Source organism: Ornithodoros turicata, chromosome 7, assembly GCF_037126465.1.
Source record: "Ornithodoros turicata isolate Travis chromosome 7, ASM3712646v1, whole genome shotgun sequence".
NCBI classification, from domain to species: Eukaryota; Metazoa; Arthropoda; class Arachnida; order Ixodida; family Argasidae; genus Ornithodoros; species Ornithodoros turicata.
This window is the reverse complement of record NC_088207.1, coordinates 46,482,650-46,507,381: the sequence shown is the minus strand read 5'-3', so window position 1 is coordinate 46,507,381 and position 24,732 is coordinate 46,482,650. Positions and strand designations below refer to the sequence as shown.

General features: G+C 47.6%; 1 protein-coding gene across 1 annotated transcript; it reads left to right on the top strand.

The window, feature by feature from the left end:
• The first annotated feature begins 14,961 nt into the window (after positions 1–14,961).
• On the top strand, positions 14,962–24,670 carry LOC135399959 (transmembrane protein 229B-like). The gene is made up of 2 exons (XM_064631694.1): positions 14,962–15,036; positions 21,135–24,670. The coding sequence occupies exon 2, from the start codon at positions 21,182–21,184 to the stop codon at positions 21,746–21,748; it is 567 nt and encodes a 188-aa protein (XP_064487764.1). The 5' UTR covers positions 14,962–15,036; positions 21,135–21,181; the 3' UTR covers positions 21,749–24,670.
• Positions 24,671–24,732: the final 62 nt, after the last annotated feature.

Below are 24,732 nucleotides of genomic sequence, written 5' to 3'. Positions count from 1 at the left end.
ATCCCAATATGCATTATGCCTCGACCCGTATGTATTCGAGTTCTATGTTTTCGAAAATAAGAAGCAGGACCCAAAGTAAATTGGGGCGATATCGGGTGGGAAGTATAGGAAGAAGAAGAGCGCTTCTCGCATTTCGGATGAACACGAGATGCCGAGCAGCTGCGATGAATGCGCAGTGGCTGGCGTTCTCCAGTGCCCGTATTGGTGACTGAATTTGCACTTTTCCGTTTCCTCTCTTCTTTATTTTTCTTTCTCTTGCGAATATGCGAATCAGGGGTAAAAACGGGTTTTCACCGGGTTTATATCTAAAACACAATGCTCTAATTATACGTGGTACCAGCATGCTGTTGCTCGCTACGCAAAAAGAACAGCAAAGAAATATGCGCACTTGAGAAGCGTCAAGAGTGGCAACCATAAGTCGCCTGTCAGCTAGCGGAACGCGCTCCAGAACAGGCGGCTATACGAGACATCGCCGATGTTAATTGCCCCGCAAGCGATGGCTTATTACGAACATCCAAGCCACCTCCATCCCTCCGGATGGCACCTCCATCCAAGTAACGCAAAACGAACATCCCACTTCGCCCATAGTTATGAGAAAGCACCGGCGATTTGTCAGTCTTCATCTGCTCCCAAACAGCTTATGGCCATTACCTTGGAAGGTCGATGACAGTGATGTTTATTAAGAACGAAAGAGTTACAAGCTGTCGGAATGGCCAGTGCAGGATCTTTACTTCCGCCTGACGCTCTTCCATTACGCCAATTTGCTGTGACAACCCGTTCTATGGATTCTGGATGAAGCAGAGGAGCCCCCAACACTCTGGAAACACGCTCCATTTCCGGTTAGCCAGAGTTCCGGTCGCCTTTCCGGTCCCAAGGCGAAAAATGTTCTTCTCTTACTTGGACAGTGCTCGTGTATACGAGGACGAAAATGGCTGATTACCTCGCACTACTTCGCGGTGTTTGTGCGCGTCTGTCCTCTATGCTAAGATTCGCTGGCTGTGATTTGTGACTCATTGCGTGCATGGCGTTCTTATCGATAATTCAGCGACATCCCACCGTCGCTACCACCAGCTCATCAAAGATAATCGTATAACACCATAAAACGAGACAGTGAGAGACGGCGATTCTCCTGATCAACGGATAGCATACTAGTCGAGTCGGTACATGAAAGGAAAGCCGTGCTCGGGCCGGGCCTGGGCCCAAGAATGCGGCTCGTGCAGTGCTATAAGATTGATTTCCGTCTCCTCGTCACCACAGCTGCTGGCAGTCTTCCAAAGTGAGGAGGAGAGCGGAGACCGACCGGGAATGTGCGTGCGCTAGAGCTCGTGGTGGCGTCACCTATTCTTCGAGAATCCGAAACTATTAAGTTTTGCTGCAGCCTTTCCTTTCTGTTTCCTTCTTCCTGGATAAAGTCTACCTCTAGAGCTCCAGATAATGTATCCTGTTTTATTGTCCTCGTCTTTTCTCTCTCTACCAGCGGCATGGTCGTTGGTGGTAGCCAAGGTCGTGCTGAAGACCAGGAGGTCGTGGGTTCGAATCCTACCATCGGCTGCGCTGTCTGAGGTTTTCCCTGGGTTTTCCGAAGACTTTCTAGATGAATATGTCGGCACAGTTCCCCTTGAAGTCGGCCCAGGACGCATACTAACCCCCGCTGTCCCTCACTCCTTCCTGCTGGCCTCTCTCCAACTGTCCACATCTGTACGCCGCTCATAGCCAGAGTTGCTTCGCGGCGTTAACGTGGAATTTAAAAAATCTCTCTCTCTCTTCTGCACGATGACCCACTAAAGTTTCACAAAGCACACCAATTAATATTCACATTTTTCGCCTTTTCCACAGTCCGCGCACACACACAAGCGCGTGCGGACAAAACAAGCAGCACAATCGCGCCTGTGTAAAAAGAAAGCCCATTTGTAATGGGCAGATCCTCAGTCATTTTTTTTCCCCAAAGGAACACCCTTCGGGAAGCTCAGTCTTGTCACCCCGAGTGCACTCCCTTTCGCCGAGCCGTGCTTTGGAGGAATTCTTCTAGGGAAACAGAGTGCGCGAAAAAAAAAAAAAGAAAGAAGTTCAATTTCGCGTTAAACAGAATTCAGGAACGTCAGAAAGACAAACGGTGTACAAGGAGACGAAAGACGGGTGGACAAATGTGGAGCGTCGGACCATCTACTGCGCTATGCGAAGTACGAAGAATACTTCACGGCAAATTAACTCCGTCCATCCATTCATCAAAGCCGCTTATCTTGGACGACTTTGCAGCTTACCGTGTGGACGGCAAGTCCATAGTGCTCGCAACGCGATAAAGGCACGTAGTAAATATTTTAGTCTCGTATATTAGGCATTAGTGTTACCGTCTCTCTTTTTTCCCTCTCATCTTCACCTTTTGCGGGTGTTTTTTAGCGGTTTTCATTTTCTTCTCGTTTTTTTTTTTTTTTCACCGGGGCATCAAATTTTTCTGTTGTTTCAGCACCGCCTGCAATATTTGCGTATCTTGGTAGGGTCCATTGTTGAGCTCTTCTCTTGCTTCAACATTAGCGCAAAAATACGGCGATGCATGGTTATCTCGCTAAATGGTTCGGACGAGTCTAGTTCCTGAACAGGTATTACGTTGATTACGTGACCTTTAAAGTACCATACCAACGAATAAGATATTAGAGGGCTTGAGTACGTCGTACGCTATCGCATTTGCGTACAGAAGGGGTAGCGTTGATGGTTCTGCGCATGTCCACAAGAGAAAGGGAGCTTCGCGCAGTGCGCAGAACCTCCACGGTACCCCTTCCGTCCGCTATCGCCTTTGCGTACGTAACGGATAGCGTTGATAGATCAGCGCACGCGCAAAACATAATGAGGGCTTTGCGCAGTGCGCAGAACCATCACGCTATCCCTTACGTACGCAAAGACGATAGGGTGCGATGCACTAAGACTCTCTAATCACGCACGCTGCGGCTGGCTCCGATAAGTAGGACAACTTCACGGCGACGTTACGAACGGTAAACTAACGCTCTCTATTGCAGCGAGATTTAATAGATTGGAAAGTGCTCGTGACAACGGTTCCGGAACCCCCCCCCCCAAAAAAAAAAACACCCTAATATTACTCGCGAACCGCCAGCCACGCTTACGGCGCGACTCCAACTACCGCGAGCAGCGCGCTCAACATGCCGCTGTCTCTGCCTCGCGTGAGAGGAGCGCGATTGCATACTTGCCTTCTCCGTACACCCTTAATAAGAAAACCTAACGCTACTCCTTAATATTGCTTTCCGGTTTGCCCAGCAGCGTCGGAAAACCCGCTCTCAACACGGTCTCTCTACCCGCGGGTACTGACCACCTCGGCATCTGGAATTCCAATATTGCCTCCCATTTACGCCCTACTATCAGAGCATCTTCCGTTGAGCCCCGAGTGAAAAACAAAGGGGACCATCCTTTTCCGTACGACACATCCAAAGTCACGCTGCGAGATGTTGCCAGAGAGTTTTCCCCGTTTCTATCCTCCAAACTCATCTTAGCAGCTCGGGCATCTCGTTCGCCCTCATTTACATCTCATTTGCATTCTCCCCCTACAGCAGAGGCGATAAAGGCCAAAATTTCGTCCCTATGAACGCATAACCCTTTTCACGTACGCGTACAACGAAAAAAAAAGCACAAAAAGAAAAGCAGAATAGTTTTCGGCGCTAACGAAAAAGAAATCTGCTCCAGCAATAATGGTGGAAGAATAACAAGAAAAAAAAAAAGTGTCTTTCTTTTTTTTTTTTTTTTTTTTTCTGTTTCTCGGCAAAGCGGAGCTCATCCCGGTGCAAACGACTTTTACGGTTGCCGAGGGGATTGGTCGAGTGTTTGCCTTCATTCGTATCACGTTCACCTGCTTTTTACGCGCCTTGCCAGGCGGAATTTGATTCGCGAAACTGTTCGAGTAGTTGTCATCAATCATGGCCCCGTTACCATGGAAATTTACGCGAATACTAGTCTATCTACGAATATACAGTGTGTTCATTTTTATCCGTTACAGATCTTTTACATAAAAAACAAGCTATGGAAGCTAGACAGATGCCGTTTTGGCATGGGGTTTCTACGGCGAGACTGACGTCCTTTCGAAGAAAGTGCATAACTACCAGATGGCTAATTACCGAAAATTCATTAATTAACTATTTAATTAGGTAATTTCGGGCAAAAGCGAGATAGCAGAGTGGGAGACGATCTTCTTTGGAAACCACTCTATCCTTCTAAAATACTCAAACGAGTGCGTGTTGTGAAATATTCATCGCCAAATTTTCGCTATGTAGATGAGCCGAAACCAAAGCAGAGCGCATGACCTTCACCGACGGAGGCCTGTCTGGGCCGCAAAGCGGTTGATCTTGCAAGCAGATCAGCACCTACTCCAATCATCTCCGTCGCCCCAAAGCACGTCGCACTTTCACATGGAATGGCGCTGTCCTCCCAGCGCTTCCAGAGGCGTTTATTTGGAGAGCTTGGCCATTGGGAGGAGCCTGTCTCAAAGCGAGCCATTTGACGTCACACGATTGGCGGCGCCAAGGCCAGTGCCACCATTCTGGATCAGAGATATCGCCTTGAAATCTCCCGTTCCGCCATTTTGGAGCAGAGGCGCAGCCTTGAAATCCCCCCGTGCCGCCGCGGCTCGCCTTTCGTCACGGTCAAGCGGGCGGAGCTATGACGGCCGTGACGTCACGGCGGCTCCCCGTCTCCGGGCGGCAAAAGATCACAGAATGGCCAAACTCTCCTCATAAACGGCTCTGTGCGCTCCCGATAGGCGCGGTTTCGGTTTCGGCTCATTTCCATATCAAAATTCGGCGATGGATGTTACAACGCGCGCGCGCGTTCTAGGATTTTTGTAACAAAATGGAATGGCTTTCACCGAGGATTGTCTCCCATTCCGCAATCTCGCTTTTGCTCGGAATCCCCTAATTAAAGTGTTAGTTAAAGTGCGACTACAGACTAAATCTCGTCTCTTCAGAATCCTACCAAACTTACGTTACCGAAATCTTGTCTCACTTTACATTCCTGCGTATACGAAGAGGGGAGTCAAGTCCTGTAGATCACATAAACAAAATACAGAAGCCGACACTGAAGATTTTTGTTTAAGTTTAATTTCTACAAGCTTTCGCGTGGACCTCCACGCGAAAGCTTGTACAAATTAAACTTAAATAAAAATCTTCAGTGTCGGCTTCTGTATTTTGTTTACATTCCTGCAAAATATTTTGGCTCTACGCGACGCGAAATTTAGAGCAAATTAATTTTTAGTTTTGAGTACTGTAACGTCATGTTATGGTCCGACGGAGCGCCCGGCTCTCACCTGGCAACGTTGTTGCCCTTCGCGTCTTCCGAAGGGGCTCACATTGTGCACTCCGTTAGCGAAGCACCACGTGACTCGTCTCTATCACGTGACATATACTCCAACCTTCGAGAAAACACGAGGAGGGGGAAGACATCTCTCCCATTTTCCCCTCTTTCGATGAGCGTCACGTGACTTCACCACCACGTGACCCTCCCCGGACGCCTGCGTCGTTGAAAAGCAGACGAGCGCTCTCTCCAGAATATGACATCACCGCAATTTGTGGGCAACACATGACGTCACCTGCTCCTCGCGATATCGAAACTCGTGGAGGTCAGGAGATGTTCAAAAATTGATAGAAAAGCGCAACGTTCGCAAACAGTATTGAAATTTCGCACACAGAGTTCTTGAGGTACCTTCTTTTCATGGACTAAATAAAATAAACGACGTTTTCCGAGTCCGGAGTGGCACTTCAATGAATTTTAGGTACTTAGTGATCTTGTAGTTCCATACTCCCTTTCAGGGGCTGTACGCCTGGCCATATAACTCAACTGCAAACACCGACATCTATGTTGCTGTAATACCTTTTTAAATATTAAAAAATCTGTAACGGATAAAAATGAACACTCTGTATATTGCCTACTTGCATCTTATGTGGTCGATTAGCGGAAATAAGAATGTACGTTATGACGGAAGCTATGTAAAGACGTGCTCTTTCTTAGGGGTTCATAAAAACTTCACGCGGTAGTTAGTCTTCGTACTGTTCTTCGCTGTTTCCTCGTCCACGTTGTTCTTGTTCCGGACCACCCCAAACGCAGGGACGAGCTGCAGTCGTTGCAACTTACACCAGTGGGCTTGCATGCTGTTACTATGTTCCAGCTATGTTACTATGTTACTATGTACAGACGTTCGCTCATTCTGCTCCTGCTGCTATACTAAGCCTAACTTCGCTTGCCTGGGGTTTGACTTCTCGTAGTCCACCCCAGGGTTCTTCACGATGTCCGCCGCACTGTCCTGCACGCTAAGCACCGTAAGGCCCCCAAAGGACCATGCTTTCAACTTCACCGTGCCCGACGAGGCTTCCGTAGATGGCGTCATGGATGCCGTCTGTGACCTGGTAGGTCACGACAATGTACACTCCATTCAACACCAGGGTGGTCTGTCTTTCCAAGTTCTTGCCAAAAATAGGCGAGCCCGTGATACTCTTCTCGAAGCCGCAAAGGTGGTGTATGAAGACAAGGAAGTCCCTCTTGACCCAGTTTCAAGCTCAAGGATCACGTATTTGACAGTCAAAAGGTTACCAGAATACGTGTCGGATGACGCACTTGTGCGGGCCCTTGCACCGTATGGAATAGTGAAGGATCTTTCGTTCCCGGTCTACAAAGACCGCCCAACTATACGCAACGGAATCCGAGTAGTCAAGTTCGATATGAGGAAGCCGGTCCCAAACTTCCTTCTGGTTGGGTTGGACCGTGCTATGGTAGACTACAAAGGGTTAAAGAAAGTGTGCGGTAGGTGTGGCTCGGAAGGCCACTTCCGAGGCGACTGTAAGGTATCACGCTGTGAGAGATGCGGAGTCTTTGGTCATCCAACTGTGGGCTGCCGAGCCCCCTGTCTTCGATGTGGTCAGAGCCATGCCACAGTCGACTGCGTCCTGCGTCGGTCCTATTCCTCAGCAGCGAAAGGGGAACACTCAAGGCCCAAGACCCCGTCTCCCGATAATAGAGGTCGTGCCCGTGCTCTTGTGGACAGTGTTGCTGGCTTCCCAGTTTTGGAACCGGCAGTGCCTGATACCGGAGATCATGCCCACGATACTGCTGCTACAGCTACCCCTACTTTTGTGGATAGCGTTTCCGACTTCCCGGCTTTGGCATCGGCGGCTGGGGTGACGGACAATGCTGTTTCTCCTAAGTCGGTACCTGATTCTGTGGGCTTGGACACGTCATGCACTCACAAGCTGCCCGACATCACAGTGCCAGTAATTGCGGCTGGCGGTCTTCCCCAGCTCAGTGGCTCTGAAGCAGGCACGGTAGAAAACTGCAATCTGTTGGGCCCAGAGGCCTGGCCAGTGCTTGATGATGACGGGGTGGATGATTCTTCAACGTCCCTCTACTCCATCGCGAGTTCGGACGTCGATGAGAACTCCTCTGAGCCTCGAGCCGCAAAACATCAGCATTTGTCTTCGTCTGGGGACGCGGCTGCTGCTCCCATGCCGAAGCGTAAGAAGTGTGGTCGGACGAAGTCACGTACGGGCTCCCCGCCTAGCGTCCACATGCCGCCTGCGTCTGACGGCGAATCATGATGAGTGTATCCAGCTCTTTCATCCTCACTGTTATGGCTCTCCGCGTCATGTCCTTAAATGTCCAAGGGTTCCGGTCGCCCGCCAAACAGGTCTCCGTTATTCAGTTCGCTCGCAGCCTGAGCTGCGATCTACTTTTCTTGCAAGAAACGCACTTCACAAGGTATGCTGACGTCTTTGGCTTTACTGCGAGGTGCAACGTCCGCGCGTTTTTCAGCTTCGGGACTGTACATCGGAGTGGTGTGGGCGTTGTGGTTCTCAACCCGAGCCTAGAATCTCATTGCTTTGCGAGGCATGATGCGGAAGGTCGCGCCCTGCGCTTCGACTTCATTATCCAGGGGAAGAAGCTATCGTTCATCACCGTGTATGCTCCATCCCGCACAAGTGACACCAACACCTTCTTTTATCACCTCCGTACGAGTTTCATACCACCTAGTGGTGCCGTCCTGTGTGGTGACTTTAACTGTGTGGTGGATTCTGACTGTGACGTTCGTGGCCCCGGGCGCGGACGCCCAACTTGGAACGCGCGTGAGCTCCGTCGGTTGCTGCAAGAGCACCGTCTGCGCGACGCCTGGACGATGGTGCATGGGGATACATTCGTGGCAACGTGGTCACGTGCAGGCTCTGCGTCCCGTCTGGACCGTTTCTACATACCTGGGGACCTTCAGCCGTACGTTACTGGCTGCAGCGTAATCAGCACTGCCCAGCTCGGCGCTCATGTTAGTGATCATCATGCTGTGATCTTGATTCTAGATGTTTCACAGCTTCCCGGCAGCACTGGGCATGCAGTGCGTTGGCGTCTCGACTCTTCGCTTCTCCATGACGACTATGTTGTTTCGGAGATCAAGGGTAAAATCGCAGAGTACCTAGCAAGTCGGTCGCCAACTCCAGCAGAGTGGGATGAGTTCAAAGTCTGGGTGCGCGACCTCTTTCAGACGTGGGGACGCCGGAAAGCGCGGGCGCGAACAGCCATGCTTGCGCGTTTAGCTGCCAAAATACGTATTGTGAGCAGAGGAGCGCCGTTGACACCCATGATGGAGGAGTATCTCGCGACGCTGCAGCACCGCTACCGTCTACTGCTTCAAGATTCTTCTGGACGGGCGCGACAAAATTACTTCAGGTCTCAGGCGCTTGCTGGCCCTGGCGTGGTCCGGTACCTGGATTCCGTGCGCCGCACCGAACAGCGTGAGCTTCCTCGTTTCCGAAGACCAGACGGCAGTGTGACTGAAGACCCCGGGGAGGTGCTCGCCGGCTTTGAAAACTTTTTTCGGAACTTGTACACTGACCAGTCTGTCAGCAGTTCGCGAAGCTCATTCTTCGAAGGCCTTCCGGTCCTTCCCCGGATCGACCACGACGCTTTAGAACATCCTCTGCGTTTGGAAGAGCTGGACATGGCGGTCCGATGTGCGGCAGTTGGCAAGAGTCCAGGACCTGATGGGCTTTCTTCCGAATTCTATGCTACGTTTTGGCCTTGCATTCGGGAGTTCCTCTTCGACGTTGTTCGAAGGGCTTTCGAAGGTGCCGACTTCCCGGAGTCGTTTGGTTATGGACATATAGTCTTGCTCCCGAAGACAAGCGGCGACCTTGGTAGTCCCGAACACTGGAGGCCAATAACGCTACTGAACAGCGATTACAAGATAGTGACTTCCGTATTGACCAATAGAATCCAAAATGCTCTCCCGGCAGTAATCCACCATTCTCAGACTTGTTCAGTGCCAGGCCGCACGATGTACACCGCGCTGTCAGGGCTGAGAGACGCACTGAGCTACGCCACTCCACGTGTACCGGATGGTTGCTTACTTTCACTTGACCAGAAGAAAGCATTCGACCGTGTGGTGCATAGTTACATGTTCGCTGTCCTCAGAGAGTACGGGTTCCCTGGATGGCTCATCAGTGCCATCGCCAAGCTGTACCGCAATCATCGCAGCAGCCTGTACATGATGCAGCAGTTGTCTAGGGAGTTCCCAGTCTCCAGGGGCGTACGGCAGGGCTGCCCACTCTCTCCAGCTCTGTTCACCTTGGCAATTGATCCCCTGTTATGGAACATTGAGACCAACCCGTGCATTCGCGGTTTTCCGCTTCCCAGATCCGGGGAATGGAAGGTCAGTGCGTACGCTGATGACATCACGGTTCTTCTGCGGGATGCAAGCTCTGCGTCTGAGGTCCTTCGAGTCTACGAGTCCTATGCTGCACTTTCCGGTGGGATGCTCAACTTCGCCAAGACCAAGTTGATGCCACTCGGGAGCTTTTCTCCGTATTCATCACTGCCTTTCCAGTTCAGCGCGTCACTAAAAATACTGGGCATTGTGTTCGACTGCCGCGGCCCAAAGGTCGATAACTGGTTCAGGGCGCTGGAGGAGCTCCAGACGAAGTGTGATGCGACACAGGCATTTGACCTGTCGTATTGTGAACGATCGTTCCTCGCACGTACTGTCTTACCGGGACGCTTGTGGCATCTTAGTCACGTTTCTATTGCCCCACGTGCAGTCGTCGTTCGGGTGCACTCTTGCCTCTTGTCATTGTTCTGGAGAAAGCGGAGAGGCCCTGTCCTACGGACCATGCTGGCATTTACGAATTCTAAGGGCGGGATGAGCCTTCCAGATATCGGGCTTATGAATCGGGGCATCGCTCTCAGCACCACGTTGCGAATTGTGCACGCTGAGGAAGACTCGCCGGCGAAAGTGCTGCTCACCTACTGGGTGGAACTCCTCGGGCCAAACCCTGTCAGTGGTTCACGGGCGGTAGCACCATTGGGGTTTCACGCCGCGGTTCATACGTACTACCAACAGCTCTCGCCCCTTGTTCCTGATGGCAGCCTCGTTGCGGCTTCCCCCTCTTCGATGGCTGGTGCGCTGTTGCTGGACTCCGTGTCAGCGAGCGAGAGCCTTCGAGTGCGTGTTGAGCAGGCGTCAAACATAGCATGGACGGTGTTTACATGGCTCCCTGGATTTCTGCGGGACACCATGTGGTCTTTCGCGTGGGGCGTGCAACCCACACGGGACCGCCTGTACTCGTGGCACGTAACAGCGACAGATTTGTGCCCTTACTGCAGTGAACGCGAGACAAACATGCACGTGTTGTTTGCCTGCCGCATTGCTCGCGTCTTTTGGAACCTTGTCCGACGAAGCACGAACATAGTATGCCCAGTGCGCTTTAACCAACGTCACCCACACCGCCTTAGTGTACTTCTCACAGCTTGCGGCGCGGTTGTGCTTTGGGAGGCTCGTTGTAAGACAGTCGCGCAACGTCGTCGAGATGTGCCCATTTTTTGCTTGGTGCGGAGAGCGCGCATACTGCTCACTACTGAGTTGCAGCGGGAACTGTTCGCTATTGGAGATGACAGGTTTCTTCGTCGATGGCGCTTCCATCCGTCGCCTTCAGCCCGAGGTGGCTGCGTTACGATCAAGGGCACGCCGCCGTGAACTATATCATATCATTTCATCGATCACCATGTTGTAAATAACCGTTGTACATAATCGTTGCGTCATCCTGCAGCCCCTGAACGTGTGACCATACCTGTCTCATACCTGTCTCATTAAATTTTCCTATAACAACTATGTTCCATACTGATTAAATCGTGACTAAATCAACGTAACGTTCGTCTCGTAACGTTAAATCACTGACATTACTTGGGTAAGGTGAACTGAAGCGTTATAGGTTACTATAATGTCACTCCTGAGCAAGGTGGACACGGGAGAAACGGTAATGCAGAGCGCTATTACATATCTCGGTTATCTGGACACCTCGGGAGTCGTCCCTTTTCGTCCGGATAACGAATTTCCGGATAACCGATCCAAGCAAACTTCCGGGGAAACCCGGAAAATTTGAGAGACCTCTTTATAGCCGCAGAAAAGAAAACAAGGAAAAGATCGTTACTTCAGAAGTTCATGCTAAGGGAGCTGCTTGAAATTAGTAGGCACGCGTGTGACAGCATTTTGGTAACAGCCACGGCACCCGCTGCATCCCCCTGCTGTTCAAAGAAGGGTAATGTCCCAAAAAGTCGGGCCCGCGCACATGTTAAATGTCTTTGGCATAGGCCAAAAGACAGGCGATGCTTCCGGGCGGCCTGGACATTGACGTTCACATGTGGATTTCTTGCGCCCGGTGGATACAGGGCACCTCTTCCGCTTATCGTCTGCCATCTCTACCGTGTGCCCGCACGCAGCAAAAGGGGTGACCTCTGAAGAAAAGGGAGACAAACAGTACAGAATGCTCCGTGAAATGTGAACCTGTTTCCGGAACAACGTAAACACAGCACATGCCGGAGACAGAAGCCGTTGAAACATTTGCGGATAAGCGAATCAGAATGACATATAGGCTCTGGAACACTGGTTCACAAAATCCAATGGTAGCAGGTTCGTTCCCGGTAATGTGGTCGCATATCGTATAGAGCTTTCGACTTCTTCCGCTCATTCCAAACTTGGATTGACTGTACGTATGTGTATGTAAATATACAATAATAATGTGTAAATAAACTTGCGAATATTGGCAAAAAAACTGCACACTGGGCGGCGGCAGGCTAATCCTTCCGCCGGCTGTGCTGTGTCTGGAGTTTTCCCTGCATTTCCCAGTTCCCATAGTTCACCCTGATGTCGGCCATTGACGCGTGCTAACACCTGCATCTCACTCCGTGCTGCTGTTCTCTCTCTCCGTCCATATACGCCGATCATAGCCGCAGCTGCTCCGCGGTGCAAACGCCGAATTTTTTTAAAACGTTCCTTACTTTAAGAGGAAGGCTCCCATGCCAACAACTCCCACTTTTCTGCGTGTGTGCATTTAAGTAATACGCGTACAAAAACAGCGAAGCACGCCTGAGTATGACGTGCACAAACATCGTAAATCAAAGCGCTATGCTGCATAACATGGCGACGAAGCAAGACAAAAGAAATTCCCAAATGTTCCGGATGAAAAATATCCCGTCTAAATTCCTTCTTTCTCTGAAGTTCTCGTATTTCTCATTATGCATCAGGGTTATTGATTATGGCGGTAGGTATGCCATGTTCGAACACGTAGAAAAAGGGGGAAAGAAGATAACGAAGCACTACACCAGATAATTCGTGAACTGCCTGGCCCAAAGAAAGCTGTCCGATTTAAAACATTCGTCATCATGCAATATATACCACAGAGAGAGAGAGAGAGTGAGCTCGTAGACAACAGTAAAGAAATCATTGTACTAGTTCGTCTCCTATGAAGTAGGGGTGGTGCAGTAAAATATGTAATGTGGCACTATGTGTGCGTAATGCATTTACGTGTTCGTAGGAATGACTTTTCACAAGTGCCGGCCTCTGCAGCTCAGTCTTGAGCTCAGTGTTGCTGAGCTTAAGATCGCGGGTTCGACCCCTGGTGGTTCGATGGTCCTACCCTGCGGCACGTGCAGCGTGTTGCCGCACAAATAGGCTGACTCACCTTGCGTGTAAATTTACTCCCAATTACTATTACTTTGCACAGTCTCTACTGTATTTTTCGGGGACTCTTTAATATGGTAATCCAATATGCGCAATCCCTTTGCACGGTAGTTTGCGACATGCTGAGAGCTTACCAGAAGTTACGTACCAGACAGCTCAGTCTTCCATTTCAGTGTGTGCCAGGCCGTGTGGGTATCACTAGAGCACTAGAAAAACAAGTTTCAGAGTACCGCCAGCCTTTTCTCTCGCCGTCGCGATGGTTATTGGCCGAACCCATCCACGTGACCTTGATCCCCGATATCCATTTCCGTTTATTTATTCATTTCGTTATCTCTTGTACAGGTAATATGCTGTCATACTGGCCCTGTTGATTAAAATACTACAGTCTGACGTCTCTGTTTTTACATTAAAATGTGTTTATTACTTACCGTATAATTGAGATTATATTGTCCCTATCTAGGAAAACTTTTTCCGCTTTGTAATTGTCTATGTCCGTATATCTGTACACACAGTAGTTTCTGTACCGTGCAGGATCTTCTGCACGGGTAATCTCACGGGAGTTTACATAAAATTGCATTTGTCGCAGAGCGTTAACACAGCGGGCCCAATTGGCGTGGAAGGGAAATGACGGCGTTGCCTGGTTACGTGAGGCGAAGTCAAGTCAAGCCAAGCGGTTGGCGGTAGGTATCACCGGTAAAGAGGAAGCAGACTGCGTGAGGGAGACAGCCGATGTCCTGGAGAAAAGTATGCGATAGACTCGGATCATCACGCTCAAAAAGTATGCGGCCAAATTCATTGACCTGTGTTTAACGAAGTATTGCGTTGCTATTGTAATGCTGATGTCCTCAAGTTATGTATTTGTGTAACACAAAAGCTGTGTATTACTGCCGACCACGGAGATAAAGCATTCGCTATGCATTTTAACAACAACAAAAACTTTAAGTCCTTTTGAGACGAGATGCTTTGCCACAACCATCAGTTCCTTTCGGGGCTACATGCACGAAAGTGAATGTGAAGTTTGGGGATTATTTGTAGTGATCGGGAGTGTTTAGGGTTAGGGAACTGAAACGGGGACTATCTGCAATTTAGGGAACAAGAAGCTACAATTGTTTCCCCAATTTCCCCCTTTTCTTTTCTATCGATGATTAGATTAGAAAAGGAAACATGGAGACGTTGCCATTCAGCGACAACCTTTGTTTAATTAAGGAATGAGTCTCTCCACCCGTTCGTACTAAAAGAACAACAAGTAGTCAAATTGCGGGTTCGATACACAAGGATCACAAGTGGAACTGATACGTCCATTCTATGACACTTCTGACGCTGCTGTCATCGCTTCATCTTTTCCTAACTGTACTTTCGTCGTGCTGTACGGTTCTCCACCAATTATCTTATGTAATTAGGAGGTGAATTCATGGAAAAAAAACACATCATAGAGCGGCCACATTTGTTCGGGGAAAGGTTTTATTGTCTTGCGTTAGTTTCCTCGAAAATTCCAGTTGAAGCCGTAAAACCAAAAATGCACTTACAGCACTATGTCAAATTCATTGACACTCACGCGTCCTGAAGTAGACGAAAAACAAATAACATAAACGCGCACACTTCACATCCCACATCAACGTGCTTTCAGCAGCACCTGGAATTCAAATCAATGCCCGCGGCCATAACGATTGCCAATTTTCCTTAATAGCGCGCCACCCTTCCTTTCCCCAACTCCCTTTCTCGTTCTCTTTCAACCTTTCCCCCTCTCTCCAACAACGTAAGCACCGCACAAAATGCTCGACTTCTCTCCCATTGGCTGAAAAATCGATGGCTTGTGTGGCGCGTCCCTTCTACAATTTGCTCTAAAATCACGCGATTTATTATAATTGTGAGATAATGAATTTGCACGTGAAACTAATAGCATATTTTGATTTGAAAGCGAACGAATAGGATCAAGATCGAGGCAGGAGAGAATTAGTGGAAGAGGGGAACGGCCATGGCGGTCGGAGAGGCGGACGGAACTTCAACAGCGGGCTTCCCATGGCTTTGTTTGGCAGCATTCGTACGCTTTGGTATGTAAACATTAATGCACAGCTATATTTGATAATACCAAACTAATTTTAAATATGACGTACACGCGTAACGTACAGCCCCTGGGTGACAGCAGCATGTCCATGACCACCTTGCGTTAAATGAATTGGCGCGGTTTCTGTCCTTTCAGGAGATGTAACGGGCATCAAAGCCAATACCTTAAATCCTCCCGTACCCTAACTTACACAAGGATACACGGTACATACCTGTTAAAGGACTGCTGAATGTAGAAGCGCTCTCTCCGCATTGTTTACGTCACGCAGTCACAACCACTGTCTACGTTCAGTAACACGATAAGGTCGAATCGTTAACATATATGAGGGTGTTGTTTCAATAAAACTAAATAACACCACTGCGGCGAAGATTCTGGCCTCGAAATTCAGCTGATCTACCCGGTGACGCGATGATATTGACGCCACAAGTAGAAAAGCTCTGTTGCCTTGCTGTTCTTAAGTACCGATTTTCATGTGTTCATCGCTCATAAACCTACGTTTCATACGTGTAACAGCGCTGTACAATAGCCTGAGCGAACATGAACGTGTCACGGGGAGGCGGAGTGAAAAGATGTAGGTGTCACCTTATCCGCCCGTGAAGGGTGCTCTGCCGCACCTGTTGGGTGTAAGAGGAGAAGCCGAACTGCACTGGCGATATGTAGCGTCTGCCACGATTGTCTCCTTCGTCTTTTATTGTAGCAAACCAATGCCTTTATAGCGTATTTACCACCAACATCATGAACACATGCAAAGGGGCATGAGAACATTGTGTCTAAGTGTGTCTTTTGTGTACGTGATATCACGTGCGCTCTTGGTGAGTGGCATACACAAACGCACGGCTCAAGGCATGCTGGAAGTACATAGCAAGTGTAGCAAGCATAGTGTATAGCAAGAAATATCTCTCGTTTCCAGCAAATACGTATACAGGCGTCATGCAAGGAATAGCGAATACCTGTCTTTTAGGATCTAATTCACAAACACTTTCTTTTAATAAATCGTGAACTTTAGAGAAGACAAGGCGACCAAAGCTGGAAGAATTGCTCCATCCTGACTTCAGTATATTATAACGGCGAGTTTGCAGAACCATAGTTGACGAGAGCTTAAAACTACTATGTCAACTCATACGCTCTACAGCGGGTAACTACGGGTAACTAATTTAAGGAGTTGTTCCTGTTTGTAGAACTGACAAATTAGTTTTAATTCGTGATAGGATATTTTCCTGCAAAACGCTACTTGCTAGCTGTTTGGACAATTGAGAGATTTTTACCACAACAACAACAAAAAAAAAAAAAAAGAGGGAGAGAGAGGCTTCAAATAAAGGAAACCACACATAGCCCATGCTTCTTCACGTTGTCAATTCAATATTTTGGGCCATTATGTTCATTGTGGCAATACATAGCAAAATGAATGGTTCGAACAATTTTAATCGAAGATCAAAGACTACATCCCTTAAGAAGACAATCTAATTGACCAACTCTGGCTATACCAGCCCTTTGGGACACTGTCAAGGACTGTCTCACTACATGTGCATTGTCAAGGACTGTCTCACTACATTTGCTTTGATACGTGCTAAAAGCGGACGTTTTTTTTTCTTTTGTGTTTCTTTTTTTTTTTGTGTGTGTATGTGTTTTTTGTACACATTATGTATACATGGTCGAAAACAAATCTACTTTCATCAAAGCACAGCGCTAATTAATTTAGCGACATCATTTTCTTTTTTTCCTTTTTTTTTTTTTTTTTGCATATATCGCATGCTTGTTAAAGTCATACCGACGCTCCATTGCAAATGTTCAAATCTCCGTATCTAGCGAACATGTATACTATTACGCTACACATTAGAGCTATCGTTAATCATACCGGCGTTAAACGAAGGTCGGATGCGAAGGAACAGTTTGGAAGAACGGGATTCTTCCAGGGGTATTACGAGTGCGAACATTCCATCTGTAATATTCCAGCATTCTGCAATAACACAGCAACATACTATTGTGCAATAAGCCTGGGGAGACCGGCATGTTGAGAAAAGCTCGTATATTCGGCAACATGCTTTCCGTCTAGCGTTAGCCGCCGTCTATTCCGACTGCCGTTTGATACGTAAGGTAAACGACATGCATGTAGCAACACCGCGTTGACTTGAAGTTATAGTTTTGTTCTCAACGGTAAACTCTCGCTGAACTAGTTCGAACGAACACAAGGCACGACTTTTCAACAACAAAAAAAAACTTTGAAAACTACTTCGCTTTAAATTACAGCTGCTGCATGTACATAACTAAATAACGATATTCGATTATTCACTCCCGTCTAAGAGTCCTTACAAATCTTACAACAGAAGTTGTAGAACGCCAACAATTCAAGCTGCCTTAGCGTATGCACACGTTCCCCGTGCTCGACATCAAACGCATTTAGGATTCCACCGCAGACGAATCACAGCGCGGCGCTCGCTCGCGATAGCGCATTACTTTCCCCGTAGAGATTAAACGTAGAAACAATAACAAAAAATGTTCCGAGCATTATGGAACGCATTCTGAAGTTTAGAGCATTATGTAAATAAAGGTCTTCCATGCAGGAAGAACAACGCCCACTACCTGATACAACGCAGACGTGCTGGAGAACAAAGAAATGAATTTTACATCTGTGCGTGGTCAAAAGGAGAGGAATACATTGCATAGGAAGCGTTAAGACTGGGACTCGAAATTCTTCAGAGTCACGAACACGTATATCTGTATGCGTGGACACGCTCCTGTTGTTCCATACGAGTGCTCCTGATGATCTTGCGGGGAAATTATTGCGCAATGTTGCGTGCATAGCTCCTTCCGAGGCAGTGGTGTAGCGTCACCCATTACGTTCTGCGCGCAATACCCAGCACAAAAGACTCAGGTACGGTAGCTTTCTTGTACTCATTATAAGTAGCGATTAACACTGAGCCAAGCTCTTCGGTCTGAGGCATCGAACAAAGACAGGGGAAATGATCTGACATCGTCAGTACGGATCGCTGCAAAACATGTGCCGTTTTGTAAATAATAATTCTCTCGAATTGTACGCGAGCTAGCGAGAGGTTGTTACAAACATGAGATGTGTTCCTCTATAGACAGATGCGTGCTCCGATAGTGCCTGACTTCATACAGGTGTAATAATAATAATTGGGTGTTTACGTCGCGAGACAACTGAGGAGTTCATACAGGGATTTAGTCTTTACAAGCTATGTCCTTGGGGCTTTCAGCAATTTGGTATACTAGAGCTGTGCTTCTCATTCAATCCTGTGAACTTCCTGTGCTTGAAGAACTATCCCGCCCCTCTGTAATATTCATGTACAGTGCCCGCAACTTCCAACCCGTCTGACGTTACCGTGACTTCGCTCCAATAAGCGACCGACTGGTGGCGAACGTCGCAATCAGTACCAGGTCTGTCCCATGTCCTTTGGAGGGGTGGCAGGATGTCGACATGCTGTCGCTTGTTGTCAACACGTGTGGAAACAGACTCAACAAAAAACAAAATCTGGGGCAATCTTCGGGACGACCTTGAGTCTGTTTGTTGAGTCTGTTTCCACACGTGTCGACAACAAGCGACAGCATGTCAACAACCTGCCACCCCTCGAAAGCACATGGGTCAGACCCGGTACTGATTGCGACGTTCGCCGCCAGTCGGGCGCTTATTGTTGGGAGGTCACAGTAACGGGAGATTGGTTGGAAGTTGCGAGCCCTGTAAGTCGTATACATAATCATGTCATTCATTTCCTACTTACCCGCAGACAACAGCATAGGGTACTGCAGTTTATGTGATTAAACTCCCCACCCCATAGCATCGTCATGATGTAATAGTTGTTGTTATTGGTCAGTCGTTTTCATGAGTGTACCAGAGCGTAGCATTCAAACATCAGACTCTCTTAATCCAGGATGTACGTTCTAAGGGACAGGACACACGGGGCGAATATTTTGCCAAACACAAGTCTACGTGTACAACTGGCTTTATAAAAAAAAAAAAAAAAAAAAACAGAGCGCAGTTATTGCTAAGACTAGTGAGGTACCCTACCGTATTTTGTCGTCCCCATTGGGAGGACATAAAGGCGTGCAACACCTTCAGGACACGACGGATGAACAACGGTAAAATGTACGGCTCCCCCGATGCTCACCTGTCCCTTGCCATAAATAGCCCCAAGATGCGTTCGCTTGTTGGAGTCGGAGCGAACTGCTTTCCCATACAGAGGAACCGTGTGTTCTCGGGAACGGACATAAAGAAGGCTAGCGAAGGAACGAACAAAAGCGAACGTCGTCCCCTGGTGGTCATTTATCCGACTGTAATCTGGAGTAGGATATTTTAGTTTAACCAAGTCGAGTGCAACCGTGGGTGTAGTACTGTCACAGGAGGTTTTCAGGGATCCGAGGGAGTCATTGGAAATGCACGCGTGCGCATCTGCCGATGCTTTTGCTTTTGCATACGAGTTTTCTGCTCCAGAACTCACAAACTTTTCAAGTAAACTTGGATACGTCGCCGGAACGTTTCTGAAGAACAACTACAGCCGTCGAAGTATTTTAAGCAATCTTTTTTTTTTTTGCGTGTGTGTGTGCGCGCGCGCGTGAGTGTGTGTGTGTGTGTGTGTGTGTGTGCGCGCGTGTCGTTGTGGGCAGGCCCTAATTTGGAAAATTATATACGGTTTCCTCCACGGATGGTCATTGTTCATTTGTGTATGGTTTTTAAGGTGGTCATTGTCATGACAACAACAACAAATAAATTGTGACCACGACATGATGCTTGTCCATATCACAATTGAAATTCGCACGTTTTGACTGGCAAGCGAAACACCACCTTCTCCGTAACACAGGAATTCCAAGATGATTCTGCACAAACGTTGTCGCCACTACGTTTCTCCATTTAGCTTCTTCTCCAACAATAACTCACAGTGCAGTGTGCATTGCCGAAGTTTTGCTTAGGGTGAATCCAGAGCTGTCACAAATGAGTTCCTGAAGTTTCTAGACATATCCCGAGATTTTACGAGTGTACCGCCATAACGGCGGAGAATGACCCACCACATCATCATCCCATTTATATGTGTGTGTGTGTTACGACGTGCCTTATGGTAGAGCAAGCACGCTTTACTTAATTTTTGACGAATAAAGTATCGTATACCAGGAGTTCTGTCGCTCAATGTACGGCGCCTGATTCAACTAATATGGCAAATATTTAGAATTAGCAATGAAGGATTGCACGGAGTCACTGACATACGACAGTCTGTGCCAGATGACGGCGACAGGCTCTCAAATAAGCATGTCTCTAAGCATGTCTTGCAAAGGTATCCATCGCAATCTGCATGTACCGCATGCTACCACAGTGTCCACATGAAAAAATTCCTAAAAATAACCATACACATGAGTAGGGCTAGTAGGGCGTAACACTAAAGACTACTGAAATATGCCATCATAATACTACCCGACAGACACGCAACACACCAACGATACTTTCTGTATCGATTCTTCACGCTCTATATCTTGTTTGTCACTTCTTACACTTCGGTGCACCCGACAAGTATCGAACAGGATGTGACTAGAGAGGGGAAGCCAGTGATGGCCAGTAGTTAACTACATGTAGTTAAACTACTAGTTAAACTACCTGATTGTAGTTAAAAAGTAGTTATCAACTACTTGCAGAAATGTAGTGGCAACTACTAGTTAAACTACTATTTCGAGGAGTTAACTACAGTAGTTAGGTTACTGCAGGCACCAACTACTTCCGATTTTGCCGCAAGCTTTACGGCACGATTGTGTTTCCGACTTTTACCTTGAGCTACTTGTTTGATGAGAACGGAGGTTCAGAGCAATTGTGCCGTGCGTGCGTACTAAACCTTCACTTTTATCACTGCTTGTAATTAATATTTAGTTGTCCAGAACGCTTTTGAATGCGATTGGTGTTGATGGACAACGTTAGGTAGTTATAGATGTAGTTAAAATACATTGCAGCAGTTAAAGAAGTAGTTTTAACTACCTTCCCTGAAAAGTAGTTAGTAGTTATAGTTAAACTACTGTAGAAGTAGTTAGTGGCCATCACTGGAGGAAGCAACTTTAAGATTTCCTCTCTTTTCCCTTTTCTCGACGCAGGTTCCAGACTGACTACCGGCGTCATCAAGGAGAGACAACCCTCCGCCATGTCTGGCCAGTTCCACCACAACGCAGTCGCCCCCTCCCTCCGCCACCCGTTCTCCCGCCAACTGTCCACGTTCTTCCGGCTGTACGTGTACGGCCTGCACGGCTATTTTACCGAGGTCATGTTCACCGCTCTCTGGGACCTCATAGCGAACGCCAACGCTAAACTGGCGGGATGTTCCAGCGTCTGGTCCCTCTTCATCTACGCGCTGTCCTGCTGGGTCATCGAGGTCATGTACCTCAGGCTAGAAGCCCGTCGGGTCCCCATGCTTCTCCGTGGCCTTATCTATCTCACGTGGATCTACGTGTGGGAGTTTAGCACAGGGTGGTTCTTGGGGCTCTTCGGAGCCTGTCCCTGGGACTACACGCCTTTGCCGCTAAATTTGTTCGGCTTGATTACCTTCGAGTACGCGCCGCTCTGGTACGCGTCCTCGCTGGTGCTGGAGCAAGTGCTCGTGAAGAATCTGCTGCGGTTGAGGTGGATGGATGGGAATGAAGAGTTCCACAGGGTTTTTCCCGGGAACAATTTAGTTAACGGTTACGCGTACGACTTTGATAAGTGTGATTGACGTGGACGCCCCTGACTACAAATCGTGAAGTTGGTCTCTTTTTTCTTTTTTCTTTTTTCTATTCCGTCTCTGGGGTTTCATCTTGAAGCATTTATGATAATCGGGAGTGATGGATGGATACCGAGAAACGTTTCTAATAAGTGCACGAAAATATCCAGCGTTCTCCGCGCTTCCGTGCAACGTGTGGGCGACAGGTATTCAGAACCCGATATCTGTGAACAGCAAAAAAAGCTGGGCCTACTTTCGAAGAATAACCAATCAATCAAGTCATCATGTCGAGGTACCTCGTTGTAGAAAGGCACTCTTCATGTGAAAGTCAGTATTAGCTTCGTGTGCTCAATAGGGGAATAAGTATGAGCATAAAAGTATTATGAAAGCGAGCTGGTGTAAACTTGACGTGGGCAACATATCCCTCACTTTCGGGTGAAGACAAGGGGACGAACGAACAAACGTACAACACACGCTTGTTGCCCACGTCAAATAAGCATGTCGCCAGGGCACGGTTATCCTTCAGTGCACAAATTTACAGGGTGTACAGTCACATTTTTGCAGCCTCTATTCACTTGGTCACAACTACAACATGAATGTATCAGTTTAATGTTCTTCTGTGGTGGCTTTAAAGAGCTAATGGCTTAAATGGCTTTAAATGGCTTTGAAATGGCTTTGTGGCGGCCCATGGACGACGACGACGACGACGCGCCTCTGCTGCCGCGCGCTACTGCGCCTGGCAGCCAGTTCTACCGGCACCGTCCTAGCGTGAGGCCACGCACATCTGCCCGCTGGGACATTCCATCATCGCCGGTCAGGACTCATGTAGAGGAACGCCACCTCCTCTACAGCTTTAAATTGACTTAAAATGGCTAAAATGGCTTTTAAAGAGCTCGTGGCTTAAATGGCTTTAAAGAGGCACTACAGTGCGAAACCTTCTCCTCGTGAACTGAAAGATGACGTTATCATTGAGAGCAATGCAAAAGGAACGAGATTCGTGCATTGCATTGTTCGTGATTCATGCGTGAACGAAACCAATTGGCACCTTCCCTCTCCCACTCCTTCTCGAGAACGACACGACAACGTGGAGCGGCCTATCATTGGTCCCCTCATACGATTTGCCCAATCATGGCGGGAGATCGTTTGAGGAGACCAATGACAGGCCGCTCCTTGAAAAGGAAAGGGAGAGTGAATTTTTGTACTTTAGTGCCTCTCTAATTCAATGAGGAAGCAGAAATAATTGGGTCGGGTGGACAGGGCTGCGCGAGTTGCGGTTTATTAATTAATAATCCCCGAAGAGAACTTTCTTTCCATCGCCGAAACCCAGCGATACAAAATAATAAATAAATAAATGCGATGAGTACATTTTATCCTGGATGAGCACTTCACCGCACAGAATTGTATTGCCGCTGAAGCCCGTACTTATTCCCCAGAGCGTTACACTTTAGTCGAAGGCAGGATATCAAATACGCCTGTATCAACCCTAACTCGCATAAAGCACTTTTCACGGCCCTTGGCACCCAACGACAGGTCGTACCAGTTACCGGAGAATAGGAAGTTTTAGAGCAAGCGCCCTCCTATTCAGACTCCGTATTGCTGTCATTCGATCAGATACCAGCAACGTGATGTCAGCAACTCCGAGGGAATCGGGCGATTGGCTTATCACGTTTATCGCGAACGCGGTACATTTTCTTAAAACTCGCTGATTCCCCGATTTTCCCTTTACGTGCACATGCCTAAATGTGGACGGCATAACATTACTGTCATTCTAGGCTATAATCTTCAAAATCTTTGTAACATGATAATCACATCGATAACCATACTGTAGAGCCTATTTCTCAATCTGCCGCTCTTCCATATAGTTTAGCTTCTACTGGAGTGCCATGAGCTGTGTATGACATACCTGCTGGGGTGTTAATTCGTACACGTCAACTTGTTTTCCCTCACATTTCCTACTACTAGCAACTATCGTGCGTTACTTGAAAAAGAAAGCACGGATTCTGTCTTTCGGAGTTTCTTGGTGCGGGTTACTCCCAGGAAAATGTAACTTCGTGAAGGCTTTAAAAGGTCTTCATGTACGCTCAAAAAAAAAAAAAAAAAAACCCTTCCTCCTCATTATTAGGGTGTTATTTTCTCTACAACAGTACAATATACATATTATATATATCATATATCCCTGTTGACATTTTTATGCAGTTTACACATTATTACGCTGCACAACGTTGCTCTTCCCAGAAACCCGATCGTTGGCGTCTGAGTTCGTACACATATTTTCCAGTTTCCTCAAAGCCTTGATCGGGGACGGAATTGTTGGTAAGAAGAGTACGTGGATAGTACTGATAGTGGACTCTTCATGAAGCTAGTATTATACTCTTGAACTTTGGCCTTCCGAATATTGGTAGTCACCAAATAAATATCAGTAGACACATACTCAATAGCAGTTCTTAACTGATCTTCGCATATGTCCAACTCCAATCAATAATGCACGAGCAAGACATGGATAGTGGTGGATATACAGTTTTGCCTCTCACACACGACTGATTTCAGTCATTATTTTTTTTTTTAACATTTTGCGTTCTTGTAATGGAACAACCTTCAGTATTTTTAATGTAGCCACAAAAGCAGTCCATGGCATTCGATTGTAACTGCGGTATTTTCTCGTTGTAGTGTATGCACGTTGAAACTCTTCTATGCAAAGCGAGTGTGATTATGGAAGTTCTTTGCAGTGGAAAATATGCTCTAACTTGTCGAACGAGTTCATTGTTGTGTCCAATACGGCACACTGAGACTTTCGTACTTTCTCCTACAAACATAAAGTCGCGAACGTTATTTTCTATTTTTACTGTTTTTAATATTATGATACGGTGGTTTGTTAGCCTCCACGAAATCATCATCAATGTAAACTCTGTGAGAGCGATCCCAGGCAGTACTGAAATAAAAGGAAAAAATTTATTATTGACTAATGGCTGCAGTCTCATGGTTGTCAGTGTGCGTAA